Source organism: Panulirus ornatus, chromosome 23, assembly GCF_036320965.1.
Source record: "Panulirus ornatus isolate Po-2019 chromosome 23, ASM3632096v1, whole genome shotgun sequence".
Taxonomy (NCBI): domain Eukaryota; kingdom Metazoa; phylum Arthropoda; class Malacostraca; order Decapoda; family Palinuridae; genus Panulirus; species Panulirus ornatus.
Window position 1 is genome coordinate 16,193,971 of NC_092246.1, and position 26,003 is coordinate 16,219,973.

Consider the following 26,003-nt stretch of genomic DNA (forward strand, 5'->3'; position numbering starts at 1 on the left):
AAACCACACTGCTCTTCCCCAGTCTGATGCTCTGTACATGCCTTCACCCTCTCAGTCAATACCCTCCCATATAATTTCCCAGGAATACTCAACAAACTTATACCTCTATAATTTGAACACTCACTCTTATCCCCCTTGCCTTTGTACAATGGCACTATGCAAGCATTCCGCCAATCCTCAAGCACCTCACCATGAATCATACAAACATTAAATAACCTTACCAACCAGTCAACAATACAGTCACCCCCTTTTATGATAAATTCCACTGCAATGCCATCCAAACCTGCTGCCTTGCCGGCTTTCATCTTCCGCAAAGCTTTTACTACCTCTTCTCTGTTTACCAAATTATTTTCCCTAACCCTCTCACTTTGCACACCATCTCGACCAAAACACCCTACATCTGCCACTCTATCATCAAACACATTCAACAAACCTTCAAAATACTCACTCCATCTCCTTCTCACATCACCACTACTTGTTATCACCTCCCCATTAGCCCCCTTCACTGAAGTTCCCATTTGTTCCCTTATCTTATGCACTCCTTCCAAAACATCTTTTTATTCTCCCTAAAATTTAATGATACTCTCTCACCCCAACTCTCATTTGCCCTCTTTTTCACCTCTTGCACCTTTCTCTTGACCTCCTGTCTCTTTCTTTTATACATCTCCCACTCATTTGCATTATTTCCCTGCAAAAATCATCCAAATGGCTCTCTCTTCTCTTTCACTAATAATCTTACTTCTTCATCCCACCACTCGCTACCCTTTCTAATCTGCCCACCTCCCACGCTTCTCATGCCACAAGCATCTTTTGCACAAGCCATCACTGCTTCCCTAAATACATCCCATTCCTCCCCCACTCCCCTTACGTCATTTGTTCTCACCTTTTTCCATTCTGTACTCAGTCTCTCCTGGTACTTCCTCACACAAGTCTCCTTCCCAAGCTCACTTACTCTCCCCACTCTCTTCACCCCAACATTCTCTCTTCTTTTCTGAAAACCTCTACAAATCTTTACCTTCGCCTCCACAAGATAATGATCAGACATCCCTCCACTTGCACCTCTCAGCACATTAACATCCAAAAGTCTCTCTTTCGCGCGCCTATCAATTAACACATAATCCAATAACGTTCTCTGGCCATCTCTCCTACTTACAAACGTATACTTATGTATATCTCTCTTTTTAAACCAGGTATTCCCAATCACCAGTCCTTTTTCAGCACATAAATCTACAAGCTCTTCACCATTTCCATTTACAACACTGAACACCCCATGTATACCAATTATTCCCTGGGGATTGGGGAGAAAGAATACTTCCCACGCATGCCTCACGTGTCGTAGAAGGCGACTAAAGGGGACGGGAGCGGGGGGCTAGAAACACTCCCCTCCTTGTATTTTAACTTTCTAAAAGGGGAAACAGAATAAGAAGTCACGCGGGTAGTTTTCATCCTCCTCGAAGGCTCAGATTGGGGTGTCTAAATGTGTTTGGATGTAACCAAGATGAAAAAAAAAGGAGAGATAGGTAGTATGTTTGAGGAAAGGAACCTGGATGTTTTGGCTCTGAGTGAAACGAAGCTCAAGGGTAAAGGGGAAGAGTGGTTTGGGAATGTCTTGGGAGTAAAGTCAGGGGTTAGTGAGAGGACAAGAGCAAGGGAAGGAGTAGCACTACTTCTGAAACAGGAGTGGTGGGAGTATGTGATAGAGTGTAAGAAAGTAAACTCTAAATTGATATTGGTAAAACTGAAAGTTGATGGAGAGAGATGGGTGATTATTGGTGCATATGCACCTGAGCATGAAAAGAAAGATCATGGGAGGCAAGTGTTCTGGGAGCAACTGAATGTGTTAGTGGTTTTGATGCATGAGACCGGGTTATAGTGATGGGTGATTTGAATGCAAAGGTGAGTGAAATAAATAAATAATAATAAATCATTTTTTTCATACTTTTCCCCATTTCCCACATTAATGAGGTAGCGTTAAGAACAGAGGACTGAGCCTTTGAGGGAATATCCTCACTTGGACCCCTCTGTTCCTTCTTTTGGAAAAATGAAAAATGAGAGGGGAGGATTTCCAGCCCCCTGCTCCCTTCATTTTTAGCCGCCTTCTACAACACGCAGGGAATGCATGGGAATTATTCTTTCTCCCCTACTCCAGGGATGAATATTATTAATGATAATGAAAATCCTGGGAGCCTTGAAGAATGTGTGGAAGTCGAGAATATTATCTCCGAAAGCAAAAATGGCTATGTTTGAAGGAATAGTGGTTCCAACAATTTTGTATGGTTGCGAGGCGTGGGCTATGGATAGAGTTGTGTGCAGGAGGGTGGATGTGCTGGAAATGAGATGTTTGAGGACAATATGTGGTGTGAGGTGGTTTGATCGAGTAAGTAATGTAAGGGTAAGAGAGATGTGTGGAAATAAGAAGAGCGTGGTTGAGAGAGCAGAAGAGGGTGTTTTGAAATGGTTTGGTCACATGGAGAGAATGAGTGAGGCAAGATTGACCAAGAGGATATATGTGTCGGAGGTGGAGGGAACGAGGAGAAGTGGGAGACCAAATTGGAGGTGGAAAGATGGAGTGAAAAAGATTATGAGTGATCAGGGCCTGAACATGCAGGAGGGTGAAAGGCGGGCAAGGAATAGAGTGAATTGGATCGATGTGGTATACCGGGGTAGACGTGCTGTCAATGGATTGAATCAGGGCATGTGAAGCGTCTGGGGTAAACCATGGAAAGTTCTGTGGGGCCTGGATGTGGAAAGGGAGCTGTGGTTTTGGGCATTATTACATGACAGCTAGAGACTGAGTGTGAACGAATGGGGCCTTTGTTGTCTTTTCCTAGCGCTACCTCGCACACATGAGGGGGGAGGGGGATTTTATTCCATGTGTGGCGAGGTGGCGAAGGGAATGAATAAAGGCAGACAGTGTGAATTGTGTGCATGTGTATACATGTATGTTTCTGTGTGTGTATATATATGTGTACATTGAGATGTATAGGTATGTATATTTGCGTGCGTGGACGTGTATGTATATACATGTGTATGGGGGTGGGTTGGGCCATTTCTTTCGTCTGTTTCCTTGCACTACCTCGCAAACGCGGGAGACAGCGACAAAGCAAATTAAAAATATAAATAAATAATAATAATGATGATAATAAGGGTAAGAGAGATGTGTGGTATTAAAAAAAATTGTGGTTGAGAGTGTAGAAGAGGGTGTATTGAAAAGGTTTGTTGACGTGGAAAGAATGAGTGAGGAAAGATTGACAAAGAGGATATATGTGTCAGAGGTGGAGAGGAAAGATTGTGACAATGAAGATATGTGTGTCAGAGGTTGAGAGAACGAGAAGTGGGAGACCAAATTGGAGGTAGAAGGATGGAGGGAAAGATTTTGAGTGATTGGAGCCTGAACATACAGGAGGGTGAAAGGCGTGCAAGGAATAGAGTGAATTAGAACAGTGTGGTATACCGGGGTGGACATGCTGTCAATGGATTGAACCAGGGCATGTGAAGCATCTAGGGTAAACATGGAAAGTTTTGTGGGGCCTGGATGTGGAAAGGGAGCTGTGGTTTCGGTGTATTACACGTGACATCTAGAGGCTGAGTGTGAACGAATATGGCCTTTGTTGTCTTTTCCTAGTACTACCTCGCCCATGCGTGGGGGAGGGGGGGGTGCCATTTCGTATGTGGCGGGGTGGCGACCGGAATTGATGAAGGCAGCAAGTATGAATATGTACATGTGTATATATGTATATGTCTGTGTATGTATATTTATTTATACGAAGTGTATAGGTATGTATATGTGCGTGTGTGGGGGTTTATGTATATACATGTGTGTATGGGTGGGTTGGGCCATTCTTTCATCTGTTTCCTTGCGCTACTTTGCTAACACGGAAGACAGCAACTAAATGTAATTATAGTAATAAAAATAATAATTCATACATTCGCCATTTCCCGCATTAGTGAGGTAGTGTTAAGAACAGAAGACTGAGCCTTAGAGGAAATATCCTCACTTGGCCCCTTTCTCTTCCTTCTTTTGGAAAATTAAAAATGGGAGGGGAGGATTTCCAGCCCTCTGCTCCCTCCCCTTTTAGTCATCTTCTACAACATGCAGGGAATATCTGGGAAGTATTCTTTCTCCCCTATCCCCAGGGATAAGTAATAATGATAATGATAATGATAGTGATAATAATCATCTTCTACTAAATCCACTCACTGAACCAGTGGGATCTTATGCAAGACCTTCTGATCTTCTTCCATCTCAGAATTGGACATTGCATATGGCTCAGATGGCACACCTCCTTGAAGCCAAAGTATGAATTTCTCTTCGCTAGATTTGATCCTTGTCAGCATATTTCATCTCTGTCTAAAACCCCTGAACCTCTCCTTCCTCTTGAGTAGTGAGGTTGAGCCCATTGATGTGTGTGTGTGTGTGTGTGTGTGTGTGTGTGTGTGTGTGTGGTGGGGGGGATATGACTTCTTTCCAGCTTGATGATCTTTTAGCAACAGAGACTTAAGAATTTCTCTGCAGGCTGATTAGAGTTTCAGGTGAAATATGGCACCTATACATGCCTATAGTCAGTAAGGGAGCCATGAGATTGGAAAAATAAAAAAAAAAAGACATTGTTTTTAGTTACCTGGGAGTCCTTGCTGAATGAGAGTAACAATCTGATTCTCTTATATGGGTTGTACCTGGAACAGCTTAATTTACCATCATTATACCACCCTCTATCATGATATAAATCGGACTTTGCCTCATCCACTTTTGCCATTTTATTGAGAAAGTATCTAATGATTCCTACTGTATTATGAATTCTAGATGATGAGGGCTAGGGTAGGTGGTGGTTGAGTGGGATAAGAGTGGAGTGAAAGGTTTGTCGAGCATTCCAGAGTAAGTTTATCCATTTTAGTATGTGATAATTGCTGTTGATATATTTTACCATTATAATATATACCTTTAATGCAGCCTCATTTACTTTTGTTTAACGGGCATGAACAATATTTGTTTCACAAATGCCCTGTATATAATAGTCAGATGAGCATCAGGTACATGTAGGTTGGTCAATTAGATTAGCTTCCTCTCCCATTGAAATGATACTTGATAACAATGAAAGGATAAAAAGAACTGGCCAGTCCTCCACATCCTAACTGCAACAAACTTTTCTCAAGGAACAAGGCACTGTATATGATGGAGAGCAGGCCAGGAAGGTGTAGATGTATTGTTGGAATGTAGCAATAGTGATCATCAGAACTGAAAGCTCCGACAAACTTGTGAACATTGATTAGATTTAGCTTGATATTATATTCATATCAAGAAAGTCTTTGTATTATCCATCAAAAACGAAAAAAACATCTGCAGAGCCCTTACAGTTAGTGAAGTAAGCCATCCCATAGCTCTTACTATAGTAAGAAATGACACTGTCAGGAATGTATCTCCATTGGCACCATGCTATAATGGATTTTTTTTTATGAATGTTTCTTAAGATCACATCTCGTACTTTGTAAGAAGTCTCTATGTATTTACTAAAACTTTTTCACCTGGAATGCTTCTCCAGTTGTATAATGAAAATCTTTGTGAAAATAGGTCTTGTTACTCAGAATTTTGCCTAATGACTTTTTTTTTTCGAAAAACATACCAATTTCGCTTAATGTGTGATGTTTATAGTTGCATACACAGTAATGAAATACACCACTTACAACCTTGCCATGGCAAAATTAAACATTCAATATGGACGTGCATCCATATGAGAACTTAAAAGATATTTCAGTGTAGAATTTTTCAGATACTGTGCCTTTATATTTATTTCCTTATTTCTCTTTTATAGGGTCAGAGAAGTGCTATCTTGACAACCCACTCAATGGAGGAAGCTGATGCTCTCTGCTCAAGAATTGGCATCTTGGTACAGGGTGGGTTGAGGTATGTAATGTGTTATGAAATAGTACTGTTTTCATTATTATTATGCATAATCCCAGAACCTTATGGAGCACTTGAAGCTTTGAGGATCCACAACAATCAAAAGCAGCATAATCTTGAACTCCTTTGGAGTGAGAAGTTCCATAAGGAGACTGTACTAGCTTTTGTCTGCTGATACCATCTCACCAAAGGTAACTTCACAAATAGCTCATAATGGAATGTAAATGTATACATTTTATGTTTATTTATAATATATGTGATACCAGTTTCTATGAAAGATCCCTGGTGTTACCCAGGACCTTTCTGAAGGCTATAGCTCAAGGATATACTACTTCCCATAGGAGGGAAATGTAGACCCCTTTGGAGTGAGAAGTTCTTTGATGATACTATATTGCTATTGATACAGCCTTGCCAAGGTAACTTTTCACTTTCAGTGTAACCTCAAGCAAGCAGAGTTGGGTAACACATTCCTGGTGCTACTTTGCTGACTCAGGATGGCAATCAGGTTGGGGAAGAAGAAAAGAATGTATATGTTATCTTTTTTTCTCTTACATGTGTGCCATTTCCTGCAGACACCCACTCCCGCTCCTCTTGGTCGCCTTCTACTACACACAGGGAATATGTGGGCTGTGTTCTTTCTCCTTTATCCCCAGGAATATATATATATTTGTTTATTTATTTATTCATTTATTATTCATTTATTATACTTTGTCGCTGGCTCCCGCATTAGCGAGATAGCGCAAGGAAACAGATGAAAGAATATCCCAACCCACCCACATACATGCCCGTTATGCACATATACATACTTATACATTTCAACATATACATACATGTACATACACAGACCTTTACATATATACACATGCACATATTCATACTTCCGGCCTTCATCCATTCCCATCACCAGCCAACCACACACAAAATGGCACCCCCCTCCCCCCACTCGCATGAGAAGTAGTGCCAGGAAAGGACAACAAAGGCCACATTTGTTCTTACTCAATCTCTAGCTGTCATGTGTAATGCACCAAAACCACAACTCCTTTTCCACATCCAGGCCCCACAAAACTTTCCTTGGTTTACCCCATACACTTCACATGCCCTGGTTCAATTCATTGACAGCACATCGACCCCAGTATACCACATCATTCCAGTTCACTCTATTCCTTGCACACCTTTCACCCTCCTGTATGTTCAGGCCCTGATTGCTCAAAATCTTTTTCACTCCATCCTTCCTCCTCTAATATGGTCTCCCACTTCTCGTTCCCTCCAACTCTGACACATATAGCCTCTTTCTTTCCTCACTCATTCTCTCCATGTGAACAAACCATTTCAATACACCGTCTTCTGCTCTCTCACCCATACTCTTTTTATTACCACACATCTTTCTTACCCTTTCATTACTTACTCAATCAAATCACCTCACACCACATATTGTCCTCAAACCGCTATTCCTTCAAACATACCCATTTTTGTTCTCTGAGATAATGTTCTCGCCTTCTTTACATTCTTCAACGCTCCCAGAACCTTCGCTCCCTCCCCCACCATGTGACTCACTTCTGCTCCCATGGTCCCATCTGCTGCCAAATCCACTCCCAGATATCTAAAACACTTCTTCCAGTTTTTCTCCATTCAAACTTTCCTCCCAATTGACTTGTCCATCAACACTACTGGACCTGATAACCTTGCTCTTATTCACATTTACTATCAGCTTTCTTCTTTCACACACTTTTCCAAACTCAATCACCAGCTTCTGCAGTTTCTCACCCAAATCACCCACCAGTGCTGTATCAGCAGCGAACAACTGACTCACTTCCCAAGCCCTCTCATACACAACAGACGGCATACTTGTCCCTCTCTCCAAAACTCTTGCATTCACCTCCCTAACAACCCCATTCATAAACAAATTAAAAAACCATGGAGACATCACGCACCCCTGCCACAAACCAACATTTACTGGGAACCAATCACTTTCCTTGTTACCTACTCGTACACATGCCTTACATCCTTGGTAAAAAGTTTTCACTGCTTCTAAGAACTTACCTCCCACACCATATACTTTCAAAACCTTCCATAAAGCATCTCTGTCAGCTCTAGCATATTCCTTCTCCAGATCCATAAATTCTACATACAAGTCCATTTGTTTTTCTAAGTATTTTTCACATACATTATTCAAAGCAAACACTTGATCCACACATCCTGTACCACTTCTGAAACCACTCTGCCCTCCCCCAATCTGATGCTCTGTATATGCCTTTACCCTCTCAATCAATGCTCCCCCATATGATTTCCCAGGAATACTCAACAAACTTTTTTTTTTTTTTATATACTTTGTCGCCGTCTCCCGCGTTTGCGAGGTAGCGCAAGGAAACAGACGAAAGAAATGGCCCAACCCCCCCCCATACACATGTATATACATACATCCACACACGCAAATATACATACCTACACAGCTTTCCATGGTTTACCCCAGACGCCTCACATGCCCTGATTCAATCCACTGACAGCACGTCAACCCTGGTATACCACATCGCTCCAATATACTCTATTCCTTGCCCTCCTGCATGTTCAGGCCCCAATCACACAAAATCTTTTTCACTCCATCTTTCCACCTCCAATTTGGTCTCCCTCTTCTCCTTGCTCCCTCCACCTCCGACACATATATCCTCTTGGTCAATCTTTCCTCACTCATCCTCTCCATGTGCCCAAACCACTTCAAAACACCCTCTTCTGCTCTCTCAACCACGCTCTTTTTATTTCCACACATCTCTCTTACCCTTACGTTACTCACTCGATCAAACCACCTCACACCACACATTGTCCTCAAACATCTCATTTCCAGCACATCCATCCTCCTGCGCACAAGTCTATCCATAGCCCACGCCTTGCAACCATACAACATTGTTGGAGCCACTATTCCTTCAAACATACCCATTTTTGCTTTCCGAGATAATGTTCTCGACTTCCACACATTCTTCAAGGCCCCCAGAATTTTCGCCCCCTCCCCCACCCTATGATCCACTTCCGCTTCCATGGTTCCATCCGCTGCCAGATCCACTCCCAGATATCTAAAACACTTCACTTCCTCCAGTTTTTCTCCATTCAAACTCACCTCCCAATTGACTTGACCCTCAACCCTACTGTACCTAATAACCTTGCTCTTATTCACATTTACTCTTAACTTTCTTCTTCCACACACTTTACCAAACTCAGTCACCAGCTTCTGCAGTTTCTCACATGAATCAGCCACCAGCGCTGTATCATCAGCGAACAACAACTGACTCACTTCCCAAGCTCTCTCATCCCCAACAGACTTCATACTTGCCCCTCTTTCCAAAACTCTTGCATTTACCTCCCTAACAACCCCATCCATAAACAAATTAAACAACCATGGAGACATCACACACCCCTGCCGCAAACCTACATTCACTGAGAACCAATCACTTTCCTCTCTTCCTTCACGTACACATGCCTTACATCCTCGATAAAAACTTTTCACTGCTTCTAACAACTTGCCTCCCACACCATATATTCTTAATACCTTCCACAGAGCATCTCTATCAACTCTATCATATGCCTTCTCCAGATCCATAAATGCTACATACAAATCCATTTGCTTTTCTAAGTGTTTCTCACATACATTCTTCAAACTTATGCCTCTAAAATTTGAACACTCACCTTTATCCCCTTTGCCTTTGTGCAGTGGCACTATGCATGCATTCCGCCAATCCTCAGGCACTTCACCATGATCCATACATACATTGAATATCCTTACCAACCAGTCAACAACACAGTCACCCCCTTTTTTAATAATAGATTCCACTGCAATACCATCCAAACCTGCCACCTTGCCGGCTTTCATCTTCCTCAAAGCTTTCATTACCTCTTCTCAGTTCACCAAACCATTCTCCCTGACCCTCTCAGTTCACACACCACCCCATCCAAAACACCTTATATCTGCCATTCTATCATCATACGCATTTATCAACCTTCAAAATATTCTCTCCATCTCCATCTTGTAGAGCAAAAATGGGTATGTTTGAAGGAATAGTAGTTCCAACAATGTTATATGGTTGCGAGACATGGGCTATAGATAGGGTTGTGCGGAGGAGGGTGGATGTGTTGGAAATGAAATGTTTGAGGACAATATGTGGTGTGAGGTGGTTTGATTGAGTAAGTAATGGAAGGCTAAGAGAGATGTGTGGAAATAAAGAGTGTGGTTGAGAGAGCAGAAGAGGGTGTATTGAAATGGTTTAGTCACATGGAGAGAATGAGTGAGGAAAGATTGACAAAGAGGATATATGTGTCAGAGGTTGAAGGAATGAGGAGAAGTGGGAGAACAAATTGGAGATGGAAAGATGGAGTGAAAAAGATTTTGAGCAATCGGGGCCTGAACATACAGGAGGGTGAAAGGCATGCAAGGAATAGAGTGAATTGGAACAATGTGGTATACTGGAGTTGACGTGCTGTCATTGGATTGAACCAGGGCATGTGAAGCATCTGGGGTAAACCATGGAAAGTTTTATGGGGCCTGGATGTGGAAAGGGAGCTTTGGTTTTGGTGCATTACACATGGCAGCTAGAGATTGAGTGTGAATGAATGTGGCCTTTGTTGTCTTTTCCTAGCGCTACATACATACATACATACATATATATACACATGTACATATTCATACTTGCTGCCTTCATTCATTCCCATCACCACCCTGCCACATGAAATAGCACCCCCCTCCCTCCCGCGTGTGTGCGAGGTAGCGCTAGGAAAAGACAGCAAAGGCCACATTTGTTCTTGCTCAGTCTCTAGCTGTCATGTGTAATGGACTAAAAGCACAACTCCCTTTCCACATTCCTGGGGATAGGAGAGAAAGAATACTCCCACGTATTCTCTGTGTGTTGTAGGTGACTAAAAGGGTTGGGAGCGGGGGGCTGAAAATCCTCCCCTCCTGTACTACTTTTCTAAAAGAGGGAGCAGAAATGCAGGCCAAGTGAGAATTTTTTTAGTCTGAGGCTTAGTTATCTGTTCTTGACTCTCCCTCACTAATGCTGGAAATGGCAAATAAGTATGGTTTAATCAAGTTAAACATGCAGGAGGGTGTAAGGTGAGCCCAGTTCAGCTCACTGCCATCTCTGCCTCCATGTATCTGAAACATCCCACTTCCTCCAGGTTTTCTCTATTCAGCCTCACCCCATCTAACCAGTCTTTCCAGTGCTTGCTTTTCTTCACATTTACTCTCATTTGCCTTCTGTCATGCACTTTCCATAACTGAGGCAGTAACATCTGTGGTTTCTCTCGAATCTGCCACCAGTACCTCAGCATCAGCAAATATCTGGTGTTTCATCTCCCAGGGTTTCCACCCTGTCAGATTTTAGAAATGTTCCTGTCTCCAAGACCTTGCATTCAACTTCCTTACCATCCCTTACATAAATAACTGAAACTGTGATTGTATCCAGACCCACCTACATGGAACCACGAACCCTTATCTCTTTGTATTAGTACACATTCCCTCCCTCTAAATGAAATCTTTTCACTGCCTCTGTCATCTTTCCTCCCACATTCCTTTGAGCATTTTTTTTCAGTTTAGTTTTGTTTTAAAGGCAAGAAAGAGCACTAGTGTTTAGATGCAAGTAGGAAGACCATTGCTCAGAATCATTCACTTCATATTTCTTACAGTACCATCATATCATTTGTTTGGTACTTTATTTGTAGTTACATGTTTGTAATTACTTACTTGTATAGTCTCAGTAGGAAATTCTAGTCATGGTTACTGTACTATGAACGCTGGAAAATTAAAGATGCCAGACATACTGAAAGAAACCTCATAGAAAATTGTTTTACATAATGAGGTCATTACTAGTTATGTGCTGATTTACAGTACCATGGTTATGAAAGTATAGCATAACTTTGGTCATGTGTGCTAGTTGCTTAAGAAAAAAGACGAAGTACAATAATTTCTTGTTTATCTTGATGATCTCGCAGTTCTTGGTCATACTTTGAAATCATAAGCACTGGGAGCATTAAATATATACTTGAAGAAATATATTATTATATGAATGCTATTAACATGATAAATTTTTATGCCTTGCAGATGTGTTGGAGCCATTCAGCACTTAAAGAATAAATATGGTGGTGGATATAACCTTGAAATAAAAGTGAAAAATCTCAAGTCTCCTTTTGTAGTTACTGATGTAAATTCATCATCCTTGCTTTCATCTGAAGAGTAAGTGCTTTAGTCTAAACATTTAAAGTTAAGTTTTGGCAGTCAGCTGGAATACTTAGGTCATAATAGTTTTGATGCAGAAGTTGTTGCTAATGGTAAAAGGATTATTTAGCTAAAGATTGGCTGACAAGAACAATTAGAATATCCTCACTGCACATGTGAATAGTGCCAAGTTAGTATAGAGTTACTGTAATTATCTTACCATGCTGAAGGATTTTAAAGCTTACTTATATTTTCTTTATTTTTGACAATAAGGAGTGGGAAGTGCATGTGTGTTCAGCACATGATAATTTTTTTTTCAAATTCATGTATAACCCAAAGGGTCACCTACAATGGTTACAATAATTAATGTTATTAAGTATAGGATTAAAAAGTTAGAAATGATCAGTTTTGTAGAAATTCATTTTGTCCCTCTTAATTTCACATGCACATCACTGGTCTGTAGGAAACACACGCACACTTTCTGTTCATCCAATTAACTCTATGAGCCAAGAATTTTCAGGAGGTATAAGAGAAAGACTTTAGATATTATCAGAATCTTTGATGATATGTTCGTAGGTAAATAATATCTTTATTTTCTATATCTCTGAGAAAATGGAAATGGGTAATTACATGCTCATGTCTGTTACAGGTGGATACAAAGGACTTTAGGAAATTCCCTTTTATGATGAGTCACATACTACTGTTGCTATATTTCCCATGATAGGGAACTAGAATTCAAGTAAATCTCAGTTGTGCAAATTTTAGTTCAGTGATTTTCTATGAAAATATAGGGTTAGGAACTGGAGGCCCCTAATAAATCACCAGATATTGATTACCCATAAATCTTGTTACCCTCTAAAAGATTTACAGAAATGTTAAACATGTATAGTTATCATAAAATTTTGAGAGAGGTGTGGTAATGAGAAGAGTAGCGTTGACAGAGATGAAGAGGTTGTGCTGAAATGGTTTGGAAACATGAGAATGAGTGAGGGCAGGTTGAGAAAGAATACTAGATTTCGGAAGTGAAAGGGACAAGTGGAAGGAGGAAGATGAAAATGCAGATAGAAGGATTGAATGAAAATGGTTATGAGTGCTTGGGACCTAAACATGGGGTAGAGGGAATGTGAACAGCTTGGTGTAGAGGGGGCTACATGCCGTTACTGGACCAAGCTAGGGCTTATGAATTAGCTTGAGGAAACCATAGAAAGGTCTGTGGGGCCTGGTTGTGGATAGCAAGCAATGGTTTTGGTGCATTACACATAACAGCTAGAGAATGGATGTGAATGAATGAGCCCTTCTCATATTCTGTTATTGGCACTACTTCTTTGACATGGGAAATGGCAGAGGAGTATAAAGATCTTCATACAGTCTGGTTAGACTGATGATTCTTGTATTAACACCTAGGAAAATAGAGAAAAAACTGGTGGTAGAGTTGGTATTACCAGGTATCATGAATGCTTCAGTTGACTTGGGTTCAAAGAATTTTAGTTACAGTAGGTATAAGGTACATTTGATTGCATTTTTCATATATTTTTTGTACACGTTGCTTTTCAGCAGGTTTTTACCCAATGTATGAACTGCTAATTATCCAATAATCAGAAAAGTAAATGGATAAGGTGAAATGTGTGTCTTATCTCCTCCCAAACATTAGCTATCTTGTTCTTGTCATACTATTCAACATATCATAATATGATGTGGTAAATTGTATTTCCTATATATTTTTTCTAAACAGTTCTCTTTGGAAGGTTCTTACCTGAAGCTTGCTTTCAGTAGCATCTGCCTATGTATGAAAATTTGAGAAAATTAGTAGAATAGTAAAATTAGTAAAATAGTAAATATCTCTGGAGATAGGGGAGAAAGAATACTTCCCATGTATTCCTTGCGTGTCTTAGAATGCAACTAAAAGGGGAGGGAGCTGGGAGCTGGAAATCTTCCCCTCCCGTTTTTAATTTTCCAAAAGAAGGAACAGAGAAGGGGGCCAAGTGAGGATGTTCCTTCTAAGGTTCTGTCCTCTTTTCTTAATGCTACCTCGCTGATGCGGGAAATGGCGAATGTGTATATAAGATAAAAAAGATTGTGTTTAATGGGGATGGGACACCAGTGTGTAGATATTGGTCAAGTGTAAGGCAGGGATAAGCCTTTTGTTATTGCTTGGGGTTGGTGGTTTGGTTTGGATTTAGATGGGAGGATCCTTGTACTGTAGCAAAGAATTGAGTGCCAAGCATGTTGTGGTGGGATTATATTGGGGATCTTTATTTCATTGTGTAGGCATTAAGTGTTTGTGGTCGATAGACATCCAGGGATGGTTCCGAGTACTCTGTTTTGTTTGTTTTTCCTCTTGTTATATTTGCTTTTAAGAAAGTGGATGATCACACAGTTTAGGTTGGAGCAGATGAATTGTATGTAGAAGATGCTAAGCTAATCCTTTTCTTGTCCAAGTCTAGTACCAGTTAGTGTTATGAGGGCATTTAGTTTATGTTGCTCTTGGATTGATGTTTTTGATGTGGTAAGGGAATGTCACACGTTTGTCATATATGATGCTTAGAATAAAAGATGGCACTGGAGTTCATCAGTTATGCAGACTTTTGCAGTGGCCACTCCCTTGAGGGAGTTTCCGAAGGGGAAAGGCATTGGAGATACAGATAGATAGATAGGTAGATAGATGAATGGAAAGACTAGTTGGTGTTTTATTTAATTGGAGTGATTGTCTTTATAGTGTGGCTTGAGGGTGCAGTTTGGATTAATAGCCAGTTGTAGGTTTTATAAAACTCAACTTGCTTGAGGTTACAAGATGAGTAAAGAGTCATCTTTGGTAAGGCTGTATCATTGTCAGTTGATGAAACAGTTTACAGTCTCATCGAAAAACTTATCACTTCCAAGAAGTCCATCATGTCCCTGCTACTCATTGTAGTGCATCCTTGCAACTGCAGAAGACATTGGAAAGGGGTTCAGGGGCAACATCAGGACCCTTTGATACGATACACCTTTTAAGTGATATGTGTTTATGTGTTATTTCAGGTTATTGGCGAAAAAAAATACTACTCACATATCTCAAGCATGTTTTGAAAGGTGACAAAGAGGGGCTAGAAATTCCCACCTCCTTTATTATAATTTTCTAAAAGTGGGTATAATAACCAAGCAAGAGTTTTTTCTTGAATGTTCAGGCCTGTTTCTGATACAACCTTACAAACCAAAAAAGACAAGCAGGAACAAATTTTAAAAACACAAGTGAAATGCCCTTGTACAAAATTTTACAAATGGAGAATAGTGAGGCTTTTAAAATGGCCCCCACTGTTACTTTATTCATTATAACTGAAATCTAAAGATTTACGTATCCACATAACATGAACGTATCTTATCTTTTTCAGACCATCCAACGCAATTGAGCAACTGCAAGACTTGGTAAAGGAAACATTTCCAAATGCAGTTTTAGATGAACAGTTTGAGGAGCGCATCATTTATAAAGTTCCCCAGAGAGATGTTACAAGTTTAGCAGGATGTTTTGGGATGCTGGAGAAAGGTAAAAACTTGTAATATACTTGAAACAGTTTTAAGAGACAGGAAAAGTAAAATTTAAGTGAAAGCAGATTAAGGCTGTGCTGTGTTAAAGTGCTCTGTTTTACAGCAGATATTTACAAAGTGTGGGACCAAGGCCTTTTGAAAACAGAAACAAAAACAAGAAATAGGAAGAAATACTGATTAAAAAATTAGATGAAGCTGTAAACATACCAAATGCAGTTTGCAAAGAAACAAAGAGAATTGTTAGATGCAACATATTCAAGATATAAGGAATGATAACCAGGAATGAATACTGACAGCATGGAAATGGGTAGTTAGGAGGTATTTAAGTGGGTTAAGAAGCAAGCCAACAAAGAAGAATTAACATTCATGCACAGGCAACTAAAATGTATGTCATCCAGAATACTTTTGCTGCTTTTCACCAGAAATGTGCATCAGAAGCTATAGAAATGTACTAAGAATAGATTTTTTAGTCTTAGTGTCCAACAGGCACATGCTATGGTATGAAGTGTGGGCATCCCTTTCCCAGACATTATCCAGCCATTACCATGTCACTTGAGTTCAATGGGCCTTAAATATTTATAGTGGTAATAATAACTCGCTTCATAATGTGATTGTAGTGAGATATTTAGTATATGATGTTTTTTTATTTATTTATTATACTTTGTCGCTGTCTCCCACATTAGCGAGGTAGCGCAAGAAACAGACGAAAGAATGGCCCAACCCACCCACATACACGTCCACACACGCATATATATACATACCTATACATCTCAACGTATACATATATATATACACACACAGACATGTACATACATACACATGTACATAATTCATACTGTCTGCCCTTATTCATTCCCGTCGCCACCCCGCCAAACATGAAATGACAACCCTCTCCCCCCTACATGTGCATGAGGTAGCACTAGGAAAAGACAACAAAGGCCACATTGGTTCACACTCAGTCTCTAGCTGTAACGTATAATGCACCGAAACCACAGCTCCCTTTCCACATCCAGGCTCCACAGAACTTTCCATGGTTTACCCCAGATGCTTCAAATGCCCTGGTTCAATCCAATGACAGAACATTGACCCCGGTATACGACATCGTTCCAATTCACTCTATTCCTTGCACATCTTTCACCCTCATGCATGTTAAGGCCCCGATCACTCAAAATCTTTTTCACTCCATCTTTCCACCTCCAATTTGGTCTCCCACTTCTCCTCGCTCTCTCCACCTCTAACACATATATCCTCTTTGTCAATCTTTCCTCACTTATTCTCTCCATGTGACCAAACCATTTCAAAAACACCCTCTTCTGCTCTCTCAAACACACACTTTTTATTACCAAACATCTCTCTTACCCTTTCATTACTTACTCGATCAAACCACCTCACACCACATATTGTCCTCATACATCTCATTTCCAACACATCCACCCTCCTCCGCACAACTCTATCTATAGCCCACACCTCACAACCATATAACATTGTCGGAACCACTATTACTTCAAACATACCCATTTTTGCTTTCCGAGATAACGTTCTCGCCTCTCACACATTTTTCAATGCTCCCAGAACTTTTGCCCCCTCCCCCAGCCTATGACTCACTTCCGCTTCCATGGTTCCATCCGCTGCCAAATCCACTCGCAGATATCTAAAACACTTCACTTCCTCCAGTTTTTCATAATTGTGCTAATTTCTGCATACAGCCTAGTAATAACATGATATCTGTGCGGCTACTGTTTCCCCTTGATTTCTTCCATAACAGACAGATGTATATAATATTATAGAGCAGTCATTAACAAAAAAATACATGTAGAAAAAACAATGTAAGACCAAAAACAGTAACATAAGTTGATAAGTATTGTAAACATCTATGTGCTTACACAGTAAGTAGGTAGGGAGTAGTTGGTAGGCAGCCACTGACCAGGGAGGTATATTACTGCTGCTACTCACATAGGTATCAGAAGGGTTAAAGACATCTGCATAGTGAGCCAGTACTTCAGTGGTTGTCAGGTTTCAAGCCTCTGTTCCAGATAGCTGTCTTTTCTTTCTCCTTCACCCATACATGGACTGCTGGCAAAAGATCACAAACATACAGTCTCTCCTTGTCACAAGTAAAGCTTGACAATACTTAACTCACACAACTCATTCTTCAAGACTAGATTTTCCTACAGTGAGTGCTGTGCACTAGCCCTGCCTTTTGGCAAAAGGGTAGGTTCAATAGATGGTAGGAAGGAGCATTAGGTAGAAGTAGTCAGTAGGAACAGTAGGTAGGAGCCTCTAGAAACACTGTAGCAGAGTCGCCCTCTGCCAGTGGCTTATTAAAAGTGAGGCACTAATGGGCTAAAAAAGTGACACGAGTTCATCAGTTATGGAAACACTTTTGCTGTGGCTACCCCCTTGAGGGAGTTCCTGAAGGGAATGGGCATCAGAGATATAGATAGATAGATAGGTTTGTTTAGTAGTTTAAAGCAATCATTTTAAAAGAAATGCTCCTTACTCTATACATATACATATACTATATATACATATACTATTTACAAAATTACGTTTATAAATTGTATTTTTTCCTACACAATCACTGTTTCCTATGTTAGCAAGGAAGTGCCTGGAAGCAGACAAAGAAAGAAGCATCTGCTCACATACACATATATGCACATACATGTACATATACATATATGTAAATACGTGGCAATGCTGTTTCCTGTAGGGCAGGTTGGAGCCAGGAATAGATGAAGGCAAGCAAGTATGAATATGTATATGTGTATATATGTATATGTATAATACCTGGGGACAGGGGAGAAAGAATACTTCCCACGCATTCCTCGCGTCTCGTAGAAGGCGACTAAAGGGGATGGGAGCAGGGGGCTGGAAACACTCCCATCCTTGTATTTTAACTTTCTAAAGGGGAAATGGAAGAAGGAGTCATGCAGGGAGTGCTCATCCTCCTCAAAGGCTCAGATTGGGGTGTCTAAATGTGTGTGGATGTAACCAAGATGAGAAAAAAGGAGAGATAGGTAGTATGTTTGAGGAAAGGAATCTGGACGTTTTGGCTCTGAGTGAAACGAAGCTCAAGGGTAAAGGGGAAGAGTGGTTTGGGAATGTCTTGGGAGTAAAGTCAGGGGTTAGTGAGAGGACAAGAGCAAGGGAAGGAGTAGCACTACTCCTGAAACAGGAGTGGTGGGAGTATGTGATAGAGTGTAAGAAAGTAAACTCTAGATTGATATGGGAAAAACTGAAAGTTGATGGAAAGAGATGGGTGATTATTGGTGCATATGCATGTGGGCATGAGAAGAAAGATCATGAGAGACAAGTGTTTTGGGAGCAGCTGAGTGAGTGTGTTAGTAGTTTTGATGCACGAGATCAGGTTATAGTGATTGGTGATTTGAATGCAAAGGTGAGTAATGTGGCAGTTGAGGGAATGATTGGTATACATGGGGTGTTCAATGTTGTAAATGGAAATGGTGAAGAGCTTGTAGATTTATGTGCTGAAAAAGGACTGGTGATTGGGAATACCTGGTATAAAAAGAGAGATATACATAAGTATACATATGTAAGTAGGAGAGATGGCTGGAGAGCGTTATTGGATTACGTGTTAAATGATAGGCGCGCGAAAGAGAGACTTGTGGATGTTAATGTGCTGAGAGGTGCAACTGGAGGGATGTCTTCACCTTTGTGGAGGCAAAGGTGAAGATTTGTAGAGGTTTTCAGAAAGAAGAGAGAATGTTGGGGTGAAAAGAGTGGTGAGAGTAAGTGAGCTTGGAAAGGAGAGCTGTGTGAGGAAGTACCAGGAGAGACTGAGTACAGAATGGAAAAAGGTGAGAACAAAGAAGGTAAGGGGAGTGGGGGAGGAATGGGATGTATTTAGGGAAGCAGTGATGGCTAGCGCAAAAGATGCTTGTGGCATGAGAAGCGTGGGAGGTGGGCAGATTAGAAAGGGTAATGAGTGGTGGGATGAAGAAGTAAGATTATTAGTGAAAGAGAAGAGAGAGACATTTGGATGATTTTTGCAGGGAAATAATGCAAATAAGTGGGAGATGTATAAAAGAAAGAGGCAGGAAGTCAAGAGAAAGGTGCAAGAGGTGAAAAAGAGGGCAAATGAGAGTTGGGGTGAGAGAGTATCATTAAATTTTAGTGAGAATAAAAAGATGTTTTGGAAGGAGGTAAATAAAGGGCGTAAAACAAGGGAACAAATGGGAACTTCGGTGAAGGAGGCTAATGGGGAGGTGATAAAGTAGTGGTGATGTGAGAAGGAGATGGAGTGACTTTTTTGAAGGTGTGTTGAATGTGCTTGATGATAGAGTGGCAGATATAGGGTTTTTGGTCGTGGTGGTGTGCAAAGTGAGAGGGTTAGGGAAAATGATTTGGTAAACAGAGAAGAGGTAGTAAAAGCTTTGCAGAAGATGAAAGCCGGCAAGGTAGCAAGTTTGGATGGTATTGCAGTGGAATTTATTAAAAAAGGGGGTGACTGTATTGTTGACTGGTTGGTAAGGTTATTTAATGTTTGTATGACTCATGGTGAGGTGCCTAAGGATTGGCAGAATGCTTGCATAGTGCCATTGTACAAAGGCAAAGGGGATAAAAGTGAGTGCTCAAATTACAGCGGTATAAGTTTGTTGAGTATTCCTGGGAAATTATATGGGAGGGTATTGATTGAGAGGGTGAAGGCATGTACAGAGCATCAGATTGGGGAAGAGCAGTGTGGTTTCAGAAGTGATAGAGGATATGTGGATCAAGTGTTTGTTTTGAAGAATGTATGTGAGAAATACTTAGAAAAGCTAATGGATTTGTTTGTAGCATTTATGGATCTGGTGAAGGCATATGATAGAGTTGATAGAGATGCTCTGTGGAAGGTATTAAGAATATTTGGTGTGTGAGGCAAGTTGTTAGAAGCAGTGAAAGTTTTTATCGATGATGTAAGGCATGTGTACGTGTAGGAAGAGAGGAAAGTGATTGGTTCTCAGTGAATGTAGGTTTGCAGCAGGGGTGTGTGATGTCTCCATGGTTATTTAATTTGTTTATGGATGGGGTTGTTAGGGAGATGAATGCAAGAGTTTTGGAAAGAGGGGCAAGTATGCAGTCTGTTGTGAATGAGAGAGCTTGAGAAGTGAGTCAGATGTTGTTCGCTTATGATACAGCGCTGGTGGCTGATTCGTGTGAGAAACTGCAGAAGCTGGTGACTGAGTTTGGTAAAGTGTGTGAAAGAAGAAAGCTGAGAGTAAATGTGAATAAGAGCAAGGTTATTAGGTACAGTAGGGTTGAGGGACAATTCAATTGGTAGGTAAGTTTGAGTGGAGAAAAACTGGAGGAAGTAAAGTGTTTTAGATATCTGGGAGTGGATTTGGCAGTGGATGGAACCATGGAAGCGGAAGTGAATCATAGGGTGGGGGAGGGGGCGAAAGTTTTGGGAGCGTTGAAAAATGTGTGGAAGTCGAGAACATTATCTCAGAAAGTAAAAATGGGTTTGTTTGAAGGAGTAGTGGTTCCAACAATGTTATGTGGTTGAGAGGCATGGGCTATAGATAGAGTTGTGCGGAGGAGGGTGGATGTGCTGGAAATAAGATGTTTGAGGACAATGTGTGGTGTGAGGTCTTTGATTGAGTAAGTAATGAAAGGGTAAGAGAGATGTGTGGTAATAAAAAGAGTGTGGTTGAGAGAGCAGAAGAGGGTGTTTTGAAATGGTTTGGTCACATGGAGAGAATGAGTGAGGAAAGATTGACTAAGAGGATATATGTGTCGGAGGTGGAGGGAACGAGGAGAAGTGGGAGACCAAATTGGAGGTGGAAAGATGGAGTGAAAAAGATTTTGAGTGATCAGGGCCTGAACATGCAGGAGGGTGAAAAGCGTGCAAGGAATAGAGTGAATTGGAACGATGTGGTATACCGGGGTCGACGTACTGTCAATGGATTGAACCAGGGCATGTGAAGTGTCTGGGGTAACATGGAAAGTTCTGTGGGGCCTGGATGTGGGTTGGGAGCTTTGGTTTCAGTGCATTATACATGACGGCTAGAGACTGAGTGTGAACGAATGGGGCCTTTGTTGTCTTTTCCTAGCGCTACCTCGCGCACATACGGGGGGAGGGGGTTGTTATTTCATGTGTGGCGAGGTGGCGATGGGAATGAATAAAGGCAGACAGTATGAATTATGTACATGTATATATATGTATATGTCTGTGTGTATATATATGTATACATTGAGATGTATAGGTATTTATATTTGCGTGTGTGGACATTTATGTATATACACGTGTATGTGTGAGGGTTGGGCCATTCTTTCGTCTGTTTCCTTGCGCTACCTCGCTAACGCGGGAGACAGCGACAAAGCAAAATAAAAAAGATGATATATATATATACATGTACATATTCATACTTGCTTACTGTCATCCATTCCTGGCACCACCCTGCCCCACAGGAAACTGCACAGATGCATGAATGAAAAGAGAAAAATAACATATACATTTTCCTCCACACCTGATCACAGCCCCTTACATCAGTGAGGTAGCACCAGGTAGCAGATGAAGAAAGGCCTCATCCTTTCACACATCATGAGCTGTCACATGTAATGCACGCGCTCATACACAGACACACATACACGCGCACACACACACACACACACACACACACACACACACACACACATCTATCTATATCTCTGATGCCTGTTCCACCTGGGGTTCCCTTAGTTAATCTATTTATACTCTATCCCACAACAGGTTCCCAGTTTATCCACCAGGCCTGTAGGTGAGGTTGAACAGCTGAGTTGACTGTGGACCAACTGCTAAGTTTTGTACCCATGTGACTCGACCCATAGCAGTCAATGAATGTGTCATGGTCAGCTTAGGTTAAGGATTGCCTAGTCCCCATGGTTTCTTTTCTCAAGATTTGCAAGTAGCTAAGCTGTTCTAACTTTTAATTTGTTTGTATTCATATCTTTACAGCTAAAACTGAGGGTCTGGTGGAGGAATATGCCTTAAGCCAGACTACCTTGGAGCAAGTGTTTCTACAGTTTGCCCGTCAGCAAGAGGAGGTTGAAGATGAAGATGAGGTTTCTAGTAGTTAGGTATATTGTACCCTTTCTGAAAGAGTATCATTTCATTTGCATGTGACCTTGGCTGTTTGTAAATGTAGGTGAATTTTCTCTATGGTAACTCAGTCTACATTTGAGTTACTAACACCAACTAACAAAACAACATTTTGTTTCTTTGACTCTCCATGCTATTTTACACTTTCTCTTTGCTAATAACTAATGGACCACATCATGCACTTAGGCATTTTGGTTCATTCACTCTATTTTCTTTGCTTTTACTGTGAATTAATGGCAAAATCATGACTCATTGCTAAGTAACACCTGTAGGGTGCTCTATAAATGGTTTTATTTATGCTGGGTCATCGATAGTAGAATATGAAAATCTTTCATTTTGTAGTTTCAGCACATAGATACTCCTTATAATAGATGAAATGCATTCTTGAGAAATGTCTCTTGACTGAAAAACTCATTAAAATGGATCATTATAACAAGGTGCCTATTGATACGTATTCCTAACAGTGTCAGTTTGTACGCTAGTAAGTGTTATAGAATGGCTTCATTCATTACCGGTAATGGTTCTGCAGTTGATATTGATGTTTTATGGATAAAATGAAGACATTGTTATTATATGAAAAATATATGAAAATATGTATTTATTATACTTAATCTCTGTTTCCTGTGTCAGTGAGGTTTTGCCAGAAACAGATTATTATTTTATATTTTATTATACTCTCTCTGTTTCTTGCATCAGCGAGGTAGCACAAGAAACAGATGAAGAATGGCCTATCCACTCTTATACACATATATACATAAATGTCCATACATGCATATATACATATTTATTTATTTATTATACTTTGTCGCTGTCTCCTGCATCAGCGAGGTAGTGCAAGGAAACAGACGAAAGAATGTCCCAACCCACCCACATACACTTGTATATATATACACGTCCACACACGCACATATACATACCTATACATTTCAATGTATACATATATATACATACACAGACATATACACATGTATATAATTCATACTTGCTGCCTTTATTCATTCCCGTTGCCATCCCGCCACACATGAAATGACAACCCCCTATCCCCGCATACGCTCGAGGTAGCGCTAGGAAAAGACAACAAAGGCCACATTTGTTCACAGTCAGTCTCTAGCTGTCATGTATAATGCACGGAAACCACAGCTCCCTTTCCACATCCAGGCCCCACAAAACTTTCCATGGTTTACCCCAGACGCTTCACATGCCCTGGTTCAATCCATTGACAGCATGTTGACCCCAGTATGCCACATCATTCCAATTCACTCTTATTCCTTGCACGCCTTTCACCTTCCTGTATGTTCAGGCCCTGATTGCTCAAAATCTTTTTCACTCCATCTTCCCACCTCCAATTTGGTCTCCCACTTCTCCTCCTTCCCTCCACCTCTGACACATATATCCTCTTTGTCAATCTTTCCTCACTCATTCTCTCCATGTGACCAGACCATTTCAAAACACATATATACACATGTACATATTCATGCTTGCCTTTATTCATTCCTATTGCTACCCCACCCCACAGGAAGCAGCATCGCTAACCCCTGCTTCAGCGAGGTAGCACCAGGAAAACAGACAAAAAGGCCACATTCATTCACACTCAGTCTCTAGCTGTCATGTATAATGCACCAAAACCACAGTTCCCTATCCACATCCAGTCCCTCCCCACAGAGCTTTCCATGGTTTACCTCAGATGCTTCACATGCCCTGGTTTAGTCCGTTGACAGCACGTCGACCTTGGTATACCACATTGTTCCTTTTCACTCTATTTCTTGCACGCTCTCATCCTCCTGTATTTTTAGGTCCCAATCGCTCAAAATCTTTTTTGCTCCACCCTTCCACCTCCAATTTGGTCTTCCACTTCTCCTTGTTCCCTTCACACCTATATCATCTTTGTCAGTCTTTCCTCACTCATTCTTTCCATATGTCCAAACCTATGTATATATATATGTATATATATTTTTTTTCCATACTATTTGCCATTTCCCCTGATAGCGAGGTAGCGTAAAGAACAGAGGCCTGGGCCTTTGAGGGAATATCCTCACCTGGCCCCTTTCTCTGTTCCTTCTTTTGGGAAAAAAAAAAACGAGAGGGGAGGATTTCCAGCCCCCCGCTCCCTTCCCTTTTAGTCGCCTTCTACGACACGCAGGGAATACGTGGGAAGTATTCTTTCTCCCCTATCCCCAGGGATAATATATATATATATATATATATATATATATATTTTTTTTTTCATACGATTCGCCATTTCCCGCATTTGCGAGGTAGCGTTAAGAACAGAGGACTGGGCCTTAGAGGGAAAATCCTCACCTGGCCCCCTTCTCTGTTCCTTCTTTTGAAAAATTAAAAAAAAACGAGAGGGGAGGATTTCCAGCCACCCGCTCCCTCCCCTTTTAGTCGCCTTCTACGAAAGAATACTTCCCACGTATTCCCTGCGTGTCGTAGAAGGCGACTAAAAGTGGAGGGAGCGGGGAGCTGGAAATCCTCCCCTCTTGTTTTTTTTTTTTTTTTTTTTTTTTTTTTTTTTTTTTTAAGAGAAGGAACAGAAAAGGGGGCCAGGTGAGGATATTCCCTCAGAGGCCCAGTCCTCTGTTCTTAACGCTACCTCGCTAACGCAGGAAATGGCGAATAGTATGAAAAAAAAATTTACATATATATATATATATATATATATATATATATATATATATATTTTTTTTTTTTTTTTTTTTTTTTTTTTTTCAAAAAGAAGGAACAGAGAAGGGGGCCAGGTGAGGATATTCCCTCAAAGGCCCAGTCCTCTGTTCTTAACGCTACCTTGCTAACGCGGGAAATGGCGAATAGCTTGAAAGAAAAGAAATATATATATATATATATATATATATATATATATATATATATATATATATATAATTTTCCAAAAGAAGGAACAGAGAAGAGGGCCAGGTGAGGATATTCCCTCAAAGGCCCAGTCCTCTGTTCTTAACGCTACCTCGCTATCGCGGGAAATAGCGAATAGTATGAAAAAAAAAAAAAAAAAGTATATATATATATATATATATATATATATATATATATATATATATATGTGAGGATATTCCCTCAGAGGCCCAGTCCTCTGTTCTTAACGCTACCTTGCTAACGCGGGAAATGGCGAATAGTATGAAAGAAAGAAAAGATATATATATATATATATATATATATATATATATATATATATATATATATATATATTTACACACAATGCTTCTCCTACCTATTGAGATAGCATAAAGAACAGACAAACTAAGGCCTTTCACACAATTGCTATCTCTGTCTTGTGTAATATACCAAAA

The 26,003-nt window shown here is 40.6% G+C and overlaps 1 protein-coding gene across 1 annotated transcript in view; it reads left to right on the forward strand.

Annotated features, from left to right (window-relative positions):
* LOC139756954 (cholesterol transporter ABCA5-like) overlaps positions 1-24,870 on the forward strand; it is a 239,602-nt gene extending 214,732 nt beyond the window's left edge. The window contains exons 29-32 of the mRNA XM_071676898.1: positions 5,811-5,902; positions 11,982-12,113; positions 15,464-15,615; positions 22,555-24,870. Of these exons, the coding sequence (XP_071532999.1) occupies positions 5,811-5,902; positions 11,982-12,113; positions 15,464-15,615; positions 22,555-22,676 (498 nt within the window). The 3' untranslated portion in view covers positions 22,677-24,870. The remainder of the gene's footprint in view (positions 1-5,810; positions 5,903-11,981; positions 12,114-15,463; positions 15,616-22,554) is intronic.
* Positions 24,871-26,003: the final 1,133 nt, after the last annotated feature.